The 15,441-nt window shown below is 52.9% G+C and overlaps 1 protein-coding gene across 4 annotated transcripts in view; it reads right to left on the reverse strand.

The window, feature by feature from the left end:
- The window catches only part of SLC4A8 (solute carrier family 4 member 8), a 42,986-nt gene extending 27,939 nt beyond the window's left edge, over nt 1–15,047 (reverse strand). For 2 of the 4 annotated variants that reach the window (XM_038752537.1, XM_038752535.1), the window contains exons 1-7: nt 14,957–15,047; nt 10,038–10,119; nt 7,749–7,895; nt 7,123–7,258; nt 5,330–5,490; nt 3,204–3,392; nt 1,300–1,388 (exon numbers count right to left, since the gene is read on the reverse strand). In XM_038752537.1, the coding sequence (XP_038608465.1) occupies nt 1,300–1,388; nt 3,204–3,392; nt 5,330–5,490; nt 7,123–7,258; nt 7,749–7,895; nt 10,038–10,119; nt 14,957–15,001 (849 nt within the window). In that variant the 5' untranslated portion in view covers nt 15,002–15,047. Of the gene's footprint in view, nt 1–1,299; nt 1,392–3,203; nt 3,393–5,329; nt 5,491–7,122; nt 7,259–7,748; nt 7,896–10,037; nt 10,120–14,956 lie in introns of all 4 variants that reach the window. The other 2 variants (XM_038752536.1, XM_038752534.1) reach the window with 1 other exon arrangement.
- Nucleotides 15,048–15,441: the final 394 nt, after the last annotated feature.

The following is a 15,441-nucleotide window of genomic DNA, read 5'->3' on the forward strand; positions in this document are numbered from 1 at the left end:
AGTATAATGGATCGACACACTAAGGAATTATGGATTCTAGATAGTAGTGATAATAACAGTGGCATTTATTAAGCACTTACTCTGTGCAAAGCACTGTTCTAAGCGCTGGAGAGTTTACAAGGTGATCAGGTTGTCCCACGGGAGGCTCACAGTCTTAAGCCCATTTTCCAGATGAGGGAACTGAGGCCCAGAGAAGTGAAGTGACTTGTCCAAAGTCACACAGTGGCGGAGCTGGGATTTGAAGGGATGATCTCTGACTCCAAAGCCCGGGCTCTTTCCAATCAATCAATCAATCAATCGTATTTATTGAGTGCTTACTGTGTGCAGAGCACTGGACTAAGCGCTTGGGAAGTCCAAGTTGGCAACATATAGAGACAGTCCCTACCCAACAGTGGGCTCACAGTCTAAAAGGGGGAGACAGAGCCACTGAACCACGCTGCTTCCCTATGATTATAATAATTGTGATATTTGTTAAGCCCTTACTATATGCCAGGCACCGTACTAAGCGCTGAGGGAGATACAAACAAATCGGGTTGGACGCAGTCCCTGTGTCACACGGGGCTCACGGTCTTTCATTCATTCATTCAATCATATTTATTGAGCGCTTACTGTGCGCAGAGCACTGTACTAAGCGCTTGGGAAGTCCAAGGTCACAGTCTGGAAGGGGGAGACCGACAACAAAACAAAACACACTAACAAAATAAAATAAACAGACTAGAAGGGGGAGACAGAGAACAAAACAAAACATATTGACAAAATAAAATAAATAGAATATGTACAAGTAAAATAAATAGAATAATAAATAAATAGAGTAATAAAGAGTAACAATAAATTAATAGAGTAATAAATAAATAGAGTAATTAATAAATAAATAGAGTAATAATAGAGTAATGAATAAATAGAGTAATAATAGAGTAATAAATAAATAAATAGAGTAATAAATAAATAGAGTAATTGGGTCTTCATCCCCATTTTACAGATGAGGGAACTGAAGTGACTTGCCCAAGGTCACACAGCAGATGAGTAGCGGAGATTCTGCAATTTTTGGCTAAATCTAGTTTTCAAACTTTGTTAATAATAATAATGGCATTTGTTAAGCGCTTACTATGTGCAAAGCACTGTTTTAAGCACTGAATGCCGCTGCCGCTCTACCCCCCACCCCCAATACACACTCACATGTTGTGGTATCTCCTCAAGGCCCTGTTGAGGCAGGGCTTTACGTCCGGAAGAGGAGAGGGGCAATCCACCCCCGGCCATTCCCCCCACCCCCCGGCCTCCCACTGCCCAGTTGGCGCTCACCTTGCTTAAATCCACACCGCTGTTCTCACAGTTAACTCCATTTTTCCCCTCAAGTTGAACCGGAACAGACTGAGGCGAAACCATCTGGCCTGCTGGGGAAATTCCCAGAATTTTCAGGAGCTCTGCTCCCTCTCGTCTTCGGTCCTCCCTCTGGGCAGCCCAGCTCGGCCAGGGTCGTGGGGTTGACACATCCCCTGACTTGTTGAACCCCTTCAGTCTACAGGCTCCCCAGACGGAGACATGTACTGAGGGGCCCCTGGCTGCCTAGAGAGAACAGGGAGTGCCTTTCGTGGGTACATCTGGGGCTTCTTTAGGTCAATGGCTGAGTGACCCCTGGCTGCCTAGAATTGGTATCCTTGGGGCCTCCATTGGAGGCCAATCACCGGGTGGTCACTAGCCCCCTAGAGAGGCCAGGAAGTGCCTTTGGTGGGCACGCCTGGGGCCTCTTTAGGTCAATCGCTGAGTGACCCCTGGCTGCCTAGAATTGGCATGCTTGGGGCCTCCATTGGAGGCCAATCACTGGATGGTCACTAGCCCCCAAGAGAGGCCAGGAAGTGCCTTTGGTGGGCAGGCCTGGGGCCTCTTTAGGTCACTCGCTGAGTGACCCCTGGCCGCCTAGAACTGGCATGCTTGGGGCCTCCATTGGAGGCCAATCACCAGATGGTCACCAGCCCCCTAGAGAGGCCAGGAAGTGCCTTTGGTGGGCACGCCTGGGGCCTATTTAGGTCAAAGGCTGAGTGACCCCTGGATGCCTAGCGGGAACAGAAAGTGATTGGCATGCTTGGGGCCTCCATTGGAGGCCAATCACTGGATGGTCACTAGCCCCCGAGAGAGGCCGGGAAGTGCCTCTGGTGGGTACGCCTGGGGCCTCTTTAGGTCAATGGCTGAGTGACCCCTGGCTGCCTAGAGGGAACAGAAAGTGATTGGCATGCTTGGGGCCTACATTGGAAGCCAATCACTGGATGGTCACTAGCCCCTAGAGAGGCCAGGAAGTGCCTTTGGTGGGCATGCCTGGGGCCTCTTTAGGTCAATCGCTGAGTGACCCCTGGCTGCCTAGAATTGGCATGCTTGGGGCCTCCATTGGAGGCCAATCACTGGATGGTCACTGGCCCCCTAGAGAGGCTAGGAAGTGCCTTTGGTGGGCATGTTTGGGGCCTCTTTAGGTCAATCGCTGAGTGACCCCTGGCTGCCTAGAGGGAACAAAAAGTGATTGGCATGCTTGGGGCCTCCATTGGAGGCCAATCACTGGATGGTCACTAGCCCCCGAGAGAGGCCAGGAAGGGCCTTTGGTGGGCACGCCTGGGGCCTCTTTAGGTCAATGGCTGAGTGACCCCTGGCTGCCTAGAGAGAACATAAAGTGATTGGCATGCTTGGGGCCTCCACTGGAGGCCAATCACTGGATGGTCACTAGCCCCCTAGAGAGGCCAGGAAGTGCCTTTGGTGGGCACGTCTGGGGCCTCTTTAGGTCAATCGCTGAGTGACCCCTGGCTGCCTACAACTGGCATGCTTGGGGCCTCCATTGGAGGCCAATCACCGGATGGTCACTGGCCCCCTAGAGAGGCCAGGAAGTGCCTTTGGTGGGCACGTCTGGGGCCTCTTTAGGTCAATCCCTGAGTGACCCTTGGCTGCCTAGAACTGACATGCTTGGGGCCTCTATTGGAGGCCAATCACTGGATGGTCACTAGCCCCCTAGAGTGGCCAGGGAGTGCCTCCATTGGTCCTAGAGTGACCAGTAAGTGGACTGGTCACTGGCTGCGTAGTGAGGCCAGAAAGTGCCTTTCTACCGCCCTGGAGGCCCAACTCCCCACTCTGCCAGGCTCGCTCCCCAGAGAGGGGCCCCTGGGCTCCGAGGGGCCGAGGAGGCGAGGCTTGGCTTCTCCGCTTCCCCCCACCCTCGCCCTTACTGTTTCTGTCCATCGAGGGCTGGTCGGGCTGCTTCTTGCCGACCTCGGTGAAGGAGCGGACGATGGGGATGAGGGTCCCCCTCTTCCTCTCGTTCTGGTGGTGATGCCTCCTGAGCAGGGCTTCGCGGACCCGGCCCCGCACGGCCTGGCTCAGGGCTCCGGCCAGCTCCTGCTGGGCCAGGATCAAGTCTGGAAGGCAAAGCGGCCGCCTCCCTCAGCACCTTTCCCCACCCCTCCCTCGTAGCCAGGTCCGGTCCGATCGCAGCCCTCGGGCTTCCGGTCACTGGCCTGGGTCGGGGACGGATGTCCATTCGGAGGGCCTCAGGTGCCCATAATAAATAATAATAAAAATGATGGTACTTGTTAAGCGCTTACTATGTGCAAAGCACTGTTCTAAGCGCTGGGGAGGTTACAAGGTGATCGGGTTGTCCCACGGGGGGCTCACAGTCTTCATCCCCATTTTCCAGATGGAGGCACAGAGAAGGGAAGTGACTCGCCCACAGTCACCCAGCTGACAGTTGGCGGGGCTGGGATTTGAACCCATGACCTCTGACTCCAAAGCCCGGGCTCTTTCCATTGAGCCACGCTGCTTCCCTTCCTCTGCTCTATGCCAACCCTCTCATCTATCTCGCCACTCTCCACCGAAGAATAATAATACTAATTATGGTATTTGTTAAGCGCTTTCTATGTGCAGCGTGGCTCAGTGGAAAGAGCCCGGGCTTTGGAGTCAGAGGTCACGGGTTCAAATCCCAGCCCCGCCAACTGTCAGCTGTGTGACTTCACTTCTCTGGGCCTCAGTTACTTCATCTGTAAAATGGGGATTAAAACGGTGAGCCCCCCATGGGATAACCTGATCACCTTGTAACCTCCCCAGTGCTTAGAACAGTGCTTTGCACATAGTAAGTGCTTAATAAATGCCATTATTATTATTATTATGTGCCAGGCACTGTTCTAACTGCTGGGGTGGATACAAGCAAATCCGGTTGGACACAGTCCCTGTCCCACGTGGGACTCACAGTCTTAATCTCCATTTTCCAGATAATAATAATAATGATGGCATTTATTAAGTGCTTACTCTGTGCAAAGCACTGTCCTAGGCACTGGGGAGGTTAGAAGGTGATCAGGTTGTCCCACAGGGGGCTCACAGTCTTCATCCCCATTTTCCAGATAATAATAATCATGATGGCATTTATTAAGCGCTTACTCTGCGCAAAGCACTGTCCTAAGCGCTGGGGAGGTAACAAGGTGATCAGGTTGTCTCACAGGGGGGCTCACAGTCTTCATCCCCATTTTCTAGATAATAATAATAATGATGATAGCATTTAAGCGCTTACTATGTGCAAAGCACTGTCTTAAGCGCTGGGGAGGTTACAAGGTGATCAGGTTGTCCCACGGGGGGCTCACAGTCTTCATCCCCATTTTCCAGATAATAATAATCATGATAGCACTTATTAAGTGCTTACTCTGTGCAAAGCACTGTCCTAAGCGCTGGGGAGGTTACAAGGTGATCACGTTGTCCCACGGGGGGCTCACAGTCTTCATCCCCATTTTCTAGATAATAATAATAATAATGATAGTATTTATTAAGCGCTTACTCTGTGCAAAGGACTGTCTTAAGCGCTGCGGAGGTTACAAGGTGATCAGGTTGTCCCACGGGGGGCTCACAGTCTTCATCCCCATTTTCCAGATAATAATAATCATGATGGCATTTATTAAGCGCTTACTCTGCGCAAAGCACTGTCCTAAGCGCTGGGGAGGTTACAAGGTGATCAGGTTGTCCCACGGGGGGGGGCTCCCAGTCTTCATCCCCATTTTCCAGATGAGGGAACGGAGGCCCAGAGAAGTGAAGTCACTTGACCAAGGTCACCCAGCAGACAAGTGGCAGAACCCATGACTTTCTAAGCCCATGACCTTCTAAGTAGGAAGGGGGGGGGGCCCATTTTACAGACAAAGAAACGGAGGCCCAGAGGTGTGATTTGCCCCACGTCACCCAAAATCACGAGGATTAAAACCTAGGCCCTCCCACGCTCAGGGCTCTTTCTGCTTCCCCCAGTTCGGTGATCGGTGGGGTGATGGTGGGGGACGTTTGGGGGGTCCCTTGGAGCCCCCGGGGGGACCGCGGCTACCTGAGATCTCCTCGATGTTGCCGGCGTGTGCGTCCAGGAGGACGGTCCCGTTGACCAGGCAGCTGCGCAGCTCGAAGAGGCTGTGCAGAGACAGCGTGGCCACGTAGGGCTTGCTCCACCGCTCGCCGCCGTCCTCTACGTCCTCCTCGAACTTCAGCCACCTGAAAGAACCACCGCCCCGATGGCGGTCGGGGGGAAGGGGCACGTCGGCCTCCGCGTATGGGTGGCAGAAGACGGGGGACTCGGGGAGGGATTCCTCAATAATAATAATAATAATAATAATATTATTATTATTAGTGGCTACCAATCAATCTGCGCATCAGGCAGAAACTCCTCACCCTGGGCTTCAAGGCTCTCCATCACCTCGCCCCCTCTGCCCACCCACCAAGCTCGCTCTCTTCCTCCCTTCAAGGCCCTACTGAGAGCTCACCTCCTCCAGGAAGCCTTCCCAGACTGAGCCCCTTCCTTCCTCTCCCCCTCGTCCCCCTCTCCACCCCCCATCTTGCCTCCTTCCCTTCCCCACAGCACCTGTATATATGTATATATGTTTGTACATATTTGTTACTCTATTTATTTATTTATTTATTTTACTTGTACATATCTATTCTATTTATTTTATTTTGTTAGTATGTTTGGTTTTGTTCTCTGTCTCCCCCTTTTAGACTGTGAGCCCACTGTTGGGTAGGGACTGTCTCTATATGTTGCCAACTTGTACTTCCCAAGCGCTTAGTACAGTGCTCTGCACACAGTAAGCGCTCAATAAATACGATTGATGATGATGAATAATGATGGCATTTATTAAGCGCTTAGTATGCACAAAGCACTGTTCTAAGCGCTGGGGATGTTACAAGGTGAGTTGATCAAGGTGGAGAAGCAGCGTGGCTCAGTGGAAAGAGCCCGGGCTTTGGAGTCAGAGGTTCAAATCCCGGCTCTGCCAATTGTCAGCTGTGTGACTTTGGGCAAGTTACTTAACTTCTCTGTACCTCAGTTACCTCATCTGTAAAATGGGGATTAGGACTGTGAGCCCCCTTGTGGGACAACCTGATCACCTTGTAACCTCCCCAGCACTTAGAACAGTGCTTTGCACAGAGTAAGTGCTTAATAAATGCCATCATCATCAGGTTGTCCCTCGGAGGGCTCACAGTCTTAATCCCCATTTTCCAGGTGAGGTCACTGAGGCCCAGAGAAGTGAAGTGACTTGCCCAAAGTCACACAGCTGACAGTTGGCAGAGCTGGGATTTGAACCCACGACCTCTGACTCCAAAGCCCGGGCTCTTTCCAGTGAGCCTCAAGCGGGCGGGGGGCCCGGTGGACAGAGCTCGGGGAGCCAGAGGACCCGAGTTCTAATCCCGACTCCGCCGCTTGTCTGCCGGGTGACCTTGGTCAAGTCGCTTCATTTCTCTGGGGCCTCAGCTCCCTCGTCCGCGATAATTATAATAACTATAATAATAATAATGGCATTTGTTAAGCGCTTACTATGTGCAAAGCACTGTTCTAAGCGCTGGGGAGGTTCCAAGGTGATGAGGTTGTCCCACAGGGGGCTCACAGTCTTAATCCCCATTTTCCAGATGAGGTAACTGAGGCCCAGAGAAGTGAAATGACTTGCCCAAAGTTGCCCAGCTGACAACTGGTGAACCCATGACCTCTGACGCCAAAGCCCGGGCTCTTTCCAATGAGCCACGCTGCTTCTCTAGCGTGGCGACCGCGAAGGGGGGCCCCCACGGCCACGTCGGTCACCCCTGGTTAGGCGCTCCTCGCTCCCGGCTGGCGGCGGGGGAGAGGGGAGCGCTCACCTCGCCGTCTCCTTCCACTCAGTGTCGTCCCCGTCCCTGATGCAGATCTCGTCCAGTTCCGTGAACAGCTCGTGGGGCACGTGCTGCTCGTCCTCTTCGGTGCCCAGGATAAACTGGACCCGCTGGGATGGGGTGTCTGCCGGGTGCCAGTCGGTCAGGGCCGAGGGCCGAGGGACGAGGCCTTTCCCCCCGAATCTAAAGGCCCCATATTCCCGCCCGATATCGGCCAGCAGAACCACCGGGGCGTGGGGGTAGGAAGGGTCATACCCCAGCCATCTAGGGAAGCCCCAGTTGCCCCCAACGTTTAGGCCGTGAACCCCTCCTCCGACCGGGCCCCATCAACGCCTCAGTTTCCTCCCACAAATCGGAGGCAGGCGGTGCGAGCGCTGCCCCCTTTCCCATAAACCTCGGGCCGCGTGGGCACGGACAACCGGACGTGAGTTGGCACCGGGATCCCCTTTCTCCAGGCGGAGCGGCGCGGTCCCAGGCTGCGGGGCTGCCAGCTGTGCCACCCCTCTAACATGTGGCCCAGTCTCCGGGTCCCCCCAGAGATGCCCCTCGGGGGGCCGAACGGAGGGCAATGTCCTCTTCCCAACGAACCGGCCTCGCCCCCCGGGCATTGGTACCGTGGGCCAGCGGCTCCTGGCCGTCGTCCCCCTGGGCGGCTCCTTTCCCCCGCGCCCGCCTCCGGTGCTTCTGGCCGTGGGGCCGGTGATGTCGGCGACTCTGGCGGCCCACGGGCATCCGGACGCCCACGTACAGCGTCCTGTGGCCTGGGAAACAAGCAGACCGGTCTCCTACTCCAGAGAAGCAGCGTGGCTCATTGGAAAGAGCCCGGGCTTTGGAGTCAGAGGTCATGGGTTCTCCCCCTTCTAGACTCTTCTCCACTGCTGGGTAGGGACTGTCTCTATATGTTGCCAACTTGGACTTCCCAAGCGCTTAGTACAGTGCTCTGCACCGTCTCTATATGTTGCCAACTTGTCCTTCCCAAGTGCTTAGTCCAGTGCTCTGCACACAGTAAGCACTCAATAAAGACGATTGAATGAATGAATGAATGTTGGGTAGGGACCGTCTCTCTATGTTGCCGACTTGGACTTCCCAAGCGCTTAGTCCAGTGCTCTACACACAGTAAGCACTCAATAAATACGATTGAATGAATGAATGAATGGGTTCAAATCCCAGCTCCGCCAATTGCCAGCTGGGTGACTTTGGGCAAGTCACTTCACTTCTCTGGGCCTCAGTTACCTCATCTGGAAAATGGGGATTAATTGTCAGCCCCAAGTGGGACAACCTGATCACCCTGTATCCTCCCTAGCGCTTGGAACAGTGCTTTGCACATAGTAAGCGCTTAACAAATGCCATTATTATTATTATTATTATTATTATTATTAACAGTAGGTAGACAGTAATAATAATAATGATGGTACTTGTTAAAGGCTTACTGTGTGCCAAGCATTGGTCTAAGCGGTGGGGTAGATAATAATAATAATGATAATGGCATTTATTAAGTGCTTACTATGTGCACAGCACTGTTCTAAGCACTGGGGAGGTTACAAGGTGATAATAATAATGGCATTTATTAAGCGCTTACTATGTGCAAAGCACTCTAAGCACTGGGAAGGTTACAAGGTGATAATAATAATGGCATTAATTAAGCGCTTACTATGCGCAAAGCACTCTAAGCACTGGGGAGGTTACAAGGTGATAATAATAATAATAATGGCATTTATTAATCGCTTACTATGTGCAAAGTACAGTTCTAAGCACTGGGGAGGTTACAAGATGATCAGGTGTCCCACGGGGGGCTCCCAGTCTTCACCCCCATTTTACAGATGAGGTAACTGAGGCCCAGGGAAGTGAAGTGACTTGCCCAAAGTCACCCAGTGGAGCCAGGGTTTGAACCCATGACCTCTGACTCCAAAGCCAGGCCTCTTTCCACTGAGCCACGCTGCTTCTCTATTTATTTATGATGACCGTAAGCTCGTTGCGTGCAGGGAACGTGGCTACCAACTCTTGGTATTCCGCATTTCTCCCAAACGCCTGATCCAGTGCTCCGCCCAAACGATATCATTCATTCATTCAATCGTATTTATGGAGCGCTTACTGTGTGCAGAGCTCTGTACTAAGCGCTTGGGAAGTCCAAGTTGGCAACATCTAGAGACAGTCCCTACCCAACAGCGGGCTCACAGTCTAGAAGGGGGAGGCAGAGGACAAAACAGAACATAGTAACAAAACCAAATAATTAGAATAAATATGTCCAACTGAAATAAATAAATAAATGGAGTAATAAATGCGTACAAACATATAGACATCTATACAGGTGCTGTGGGGAGGGGAAGGAGGTAAGGCGGGGGGGGATGGGGAGGGGGCTGAGTGTGGGAATATATACATGAATATATGTATATATGTTTGTACATATTTATTACTCTATTTATTTTAGTTTATTTTACTTTATTTATTTTACTTGTACATAGCTATTCTGTTCATTTTATTTTGTTAGTATGTTTGGTTTTGTTCTCTGTCTCCCCCTTTTAGACTGTGAGCCCACTATTGGGTAGGGACTGTCTCTAGATGTTGCCAATTTGTACTTCCCAAGTGCTTAGTACAGTGCTCTGCACATAGTAAGCGCTCAATAAATACGATTGATGATGATGGGAAGGCCTCCTGGAGGAGGTGAGCTCTCAGTAGGGCCTTGAAGGGAGGAAGAGAGCGAGCTTGGCGGACCACTGACTGACTGATTGATGGGCCCGGCCCTTTGGGGGTGGGAGGACGTATTTCTGGGGAATAACAGGAGCCAAGAGAAGCGTTTTCCATTCCTGGGGTCCCCCCTTCCCAGGAGGCCCTGACTCCCATCGTCTACTAGGGAGCCCCGACACTGGGCACCCCTCCGCTTCCCCACCCGGCTCGGCCCCTACCTTCCAGCTCTTCCTGCTCATAGTGAATGTTGAGAACGGAACTGGTCCCGCCCTGGTCCACCACCGCCTCTTCGTCTGGTCTCTGTGGGAGGAACGGGTGAGAGGAAGAACACCACTGTGCCTCCATCTCCTCTACAATAATGATAATAATAATAATAATAACATTTATTAGAGAAGCAGCGTGGCTCAATGGAAAGAGCCCGGGCTTTGGAGTCAGAGGTCATGGGTTCGAATCCCGGCTCCGCCACATGTTGGCTGTGTGACCTTGGGCAAGGCACTTCACTTCTCTGAGCCTCAGTTCCCTCATCTGCAAAATGGGGATGATGGCTGTGCGCCCCACGTGGGACAACCTGATCACCTTGTATCCCCTCTAGCGCTTAGAACTGTGCTTTGCACATAGTAAGCGCTTACCAAATGCCATCATCATTATTATTATTATTATTTATTACGTGCTTACTGTGTGCAAAGCACCGTTCTAAGTGCTGGGGGGGTTATCTCACCCATATCTAACCCATATCTCACCCATATCTCGCCCCTCGCCCATATCAGGTGAGAGGAAGAACAGGACTGTGCCTCCATCTCCTCTACAATAATAATAATAATAATAATAATGATAATGATGGCATTTATTAAGTGCTTACTATGTGCAAAACACCGTTCTAAGCACTGGGGGGGTTATCTCACCCATATCTCACCTATATCTCGCCCCTCGCCCATATCAGGTGAGAGGAAGAACACGATTGTGCCTCCATCTCCTCTACAATAATAATAATAATAATAATAATAATGATGGCATTTTTAAGTGCTTACTACGTGCAAAGCACCGTTCTAAGCGCTTGGGGGTTATCTCACCCATATCTCACCCATATCTCACCCCTCGCCCATATCAGGTGAGAGGAAGAACAGGATTGTGCCTCCATCTCCTCTACAATAATAATAATAATAATAATAATAATGGCATTTATTAAGTGCTTACTATGTGCAAAGCACCGTTCTAAGCGCTGGAGGGGTTATCTCACCCATATCTCACCCATATCTCACCTATATCTCGCCCCTCGCCCATATCAGGTGAGAAGAAGAACAGGACTGTGCCTCCATCTCCTCTACAATAATAATAATACTAATAATAATAATAATAATAATAATAATAATAATAATGGCATTTATTAAGTGCTTACTATGTGCAAAGCACCGTTCTAAGAGCTGGGGGGGTTATCTCACCCATATCTCACCCATATCTCGCCCCTCGCCCATATCCTGCTTCTGGCCTGGAATGCCGCCGCCCTCCTCATATATAATAATAATAATAATGGCACTTATTAAGTTCTTACTATATGCAAAGTACCGTTCCAAGCGCTGGGGAGGTTACCAGGTGATCAGGTTGTGAGACAGTCCCTGCCCAACAACGGGCTCACAGTCTAGAAGGGGGAGACAGACAACAAAACCAATCCATTAGACAGGTGTGCATTCACTCATTCAATCGTATTTATTGAGCGCTTCCTGTGTGCAGAGCACTGTACTAAGCGCTTAATAATGGCATTTGCTATGCGCTTACTATGTGCAAAGCACCATTCTAAGCGCTGGGGAGGTTACAAGGCGATCAGGTTGAGCGACAGTCCCTGCCCAACAACGGGCTCACAGTCTAGAAGGGGGAGACAGACAACAAAAGCAAACCAGTAGCCAGGTGTTCATCCACTCATTCAATCGTATTTATTGAGTGCTTACTGTGTGCAGGGCACTGTACTAGGCTCTTAATAATGGCATTTGTTAATGTGCAAAGCACCGTTCCAAGCACTGAGGAGGTTACAAGGTGATCAGGTTGTCCCACGGGGGGCTCACAGTCTCCGACCCTCCCCCCTTTCAAAGCCTTATTGAAGGCCATCTCCTCCAAGAGGCCTTCCCTGTCGAAGTCTCCCTTTCTTCTTCTCCCACTCCCTCCGCGTCACCCTGACTTGCTCCCTTTGTTCATTCCCCTCTCCCAACCCCACAGCACTACGTCCACACCTAATATTTATCTATATTAATGCACTACGTCCACACCTGTCATTTCTTTATCTATATTAATGTCAGTCTGCCCTTCCACGTCCACACCTGTCATTTATTTATCTATATTAATGTCGGTCTGCCCTTCTAGACTGGAAGCTCACTGTGGGCAGGGAATGTGTCTATTTTATTTTGTACCATTCCAAGCACTTAGTACAGTGCTCTGCACACAGTAAGCACTCAATAAATATGATTGAATGAATGAATGAGTGAATTGAGCACTTCCTGTGTGTAGAACACTGTACTAAGCACTTGGGGGAGGACAATATACCAGAGTTGGTAGACGCTTCTCCTGCCCATTATGAGCTCAGGCTAGACTCCCTCAGAGTCTAGAGGAAACATAGCAGTAAATAGTACGGATTGATTAAGCGTGGCGGCGGAAGAGATGACCGTGAAAGACCCGATGATAAAGTTAACTGTCTGTGGGAGAGGAGGAGGAGGCTGAGGCCAAGATAAGGGTGTGACCACCGGCCCCGCATTCCAGGTGGCAGGGGGAAAATGGAGAGAAGGCAGGATGGGAAAGGGATGGGGACACCGGGAAGGGAGAGAGGGGGTTATGACAGGCCAGGCCATGGCCAGGACATTCAGTTCCCCCATGAGCTCAGAAATCCTGAGGAGATTGTGAGGGACGCGGGGAGGGGACTGCGTGTGGGAAAGGAAGACACAAACAGCACAGTCCAGCTGAAAGAGCCCAGGCCTGGCTTCCCATCCCGGCTCTGTGCGACCTTGGCAGGTTACTTCACCGGACCTCAGTTTCCTCACTTATTAGAGGGGAAATCACCCACCTTTTCTCCCTCCCTCTGAGGTCGTGAGCCCTACATGAGACCACCCAATTGTCTTGGACCTTGCCCAGTGCTTGGCACACGGCAGGCTCCGGACACTTATTATTATCATCCAAGCTTCCGGGGCCTGAGGTGACCCCGACGGCCTCCTCCAGCCACGATTCCTCCCCTACCCAGGCTCAAGTTGACCTCCATCCGGGAGAGGAATGGGGGAGGCCAGTGGCTACCTCTAGCCAACCTCATCCGACCACCAGAAGCTGGCTAGTGTGTGCGCTGGGGGCCGGGGGGAGGTCAAAAAATCTGGGATCCAGCCTGGCTCACTAGACTGTGAGCCCACTGTTGGGGAGGGACTGTCTCTATATGTTGCCAACTTGTACTTCCCAAGCGCTTAGTACAGTGCTCTGCACACAGTAAGCGCTCAATAAATACAATTGATTGATTGATTGGCTCAGATCTGAGGAGCTGGGGGTTGGTGAGAAACAGTGAGTCCACCACTGCAGCCAGCTCTTGCCCACATCAGTGCTTTGTACATAGTAAGCGCTTAACAAAGGCCATTATTATTATTATTATTATGTCAACAGTCTGGGGAAAACTGGGGAAGCGGGAGAATCCCAGGCAATTTACAGGGCTCCCATCCAGGGAGGCAGGGCCACCAGATAACTGTAATTTGGAGGGCGGGGTGGGGGTTCCCTCTAGATTATAAATTCGCTGTGGGCAGGGGACATTGTCTACCGATTCAGTTGTATTGTCATCCCCCATGCGCTTAGTCCAGTGCTCCGCACACGGTAAACGCTCAATAAACACCACTGATTGATTGATTTCTGGCTGCTGCCTCCTCTGGGAAGCACTCCCCGATTTTCCCAGGCAATCCAGGAACTCCTCCACTCCCCCGCCGGGCCCTTAGTGATGGGTTCCCGATCTTTGCCCTTTTCCAGCATCCTGGTCTTTATTCCCCCGGGCTCCTTTACTGTCCTCCACGGGGCTGGCGGCCTGGGGACTCCGGCTCTGTCCCCTCCACTCTCCCCCGAGCCCCCTTCCCTCGCCCATCCTTTGTCCATCCACTTTGGCCACCCTTTGTCCGGCCCCGGCTCTCAGCCCCCGGGAGGTGTGGGGAGAAAGATGGGGCGCTGGGGTAGAAGGGACACTTGCTCAGAAATGGGGGGCAGGAGGTGGCCTAGGGGGTGGTGGCCGCTGTTGGGTAGGGACCGTCTCTAGATGTTTAATAATAATAATAATAATGGCATTTATTAAGCGCTTACTATGTGCAAAGCACTGTTCTAAGCGCTGCGGAGGTTACAAGGTGATCAGGTTGTCCCACGGGGGGCTCACAGTCTTCATCCCCATTTTACAGATGAGGGAACTGGGGCCCAGAGAAGTCAAATGACTTGCCCAAAGTCACACAGCTAAGTGGCGGAGCCGGGATTTGAACCCATGACCTCTGACTCCGGAGCCCGGGCTCTTTCCACTGAGCCGCGCTGCTTCTCACACATGGCTCACACACATCTTCTCACACAGATGTTGCCAACTTGTACTTCCCAAGCGCTTAGTCCAGTGCTCTGCACGCAGTAAGCGCTCAATCAATACGATTGAATGAATGAATGAACGGGGGGGCGTGGCCTTGGGGGGGGTCCCGACCTCCAGAACCAGGAGGAGCCCCCGGGGCTCGCCCCTCCGTTCTCATCCTTTTCCCTCCCCCTGCCCCCCATTCGGGGGGGCCCCGGCCGGGGGACATCCCTTTTAGACTGTGAGCCCACTGGTGGGTCGGGACTGTCTCTAGATGTTGCCAACTTGTCCTTCCCAAGCGCTTAGTCCAGTGCTCTGCACACAGTAAGCGCTCAATAAATACGATTGATTGATTGATCCCTGGGAAGGTGGGGTCCCGGGGGATGGATGGAGACGTCCCCGCCCCTCCCATCCCCCTCGCCATCCCCATCCCCATCATCTCCCGGGCCTGACGGGGCGGGCTGGGAGCCGCAGTGCCCGGAGCCGGCCCAAGGTCACTCTTCCTCCTGCTGCCGGGGCCTTGGGCTGGGAAGAGGGGGGTCGGGGCTCCGGGGATGGGGAAGGGATGGGGGCGGGGGGCGGGGCCGGTACCTGGTAGCTGAGGACGCCGCCGGGGTCGCTGGTCCCGGCCGGCATGGCGACGCCGGGGCCCGGGGCTCCACTCCTCCCCTCGGGGGCGTCTAGGAAGGAGGCCCCGGCCCCGGCCCCGATGAGGAGCCCCCTCCCCACAACCGCCGCCGCCGCCGCCTCCATCACCTCCGGGCCGCCCCGGCCTCCGCGCAGCCAATCAGCGCGGAGGGCGCAGCACCCAATCAGCGCTGGGGGCGCCGGCGCCGTAGCCAATAGGCGCGCAGATAATGGCCCGGGGGCGGGGCCTGGGGGAGCGGGGCCGGACTGGTACCCAGGGCGACGGCGTTGTCATGGTGACCGCCCCCCTCCCGGCGGCTCTCGGGCGCCCCCTACCGGGATGGGAACAGCGGCCCCGCCGCTTTCCTCGGTGTCCCGGGGCCGAGGAGGGGCTCATTCATTCACTCAATCGTATTTATTGAGCGCTTACTGTGTGCAGAGCACTGGGC

This window comes from Tachyglossus aculeatus, chromosome 10, assembly GCF_015852505.1.
Source record: "Tachyglossus aculeatus isolate mTacAcu1 chromosome 10, mTacAcu1.pri, whole genome shotgun sequence".
Classification (NCBI taxonomy): domain Eukaryota; kingdom Metazoa; phylum Chordata; class Mammalia; order Monotremata; family Tachyglossidae; genus Tachyglossus; species Tachyglossus aculeatus.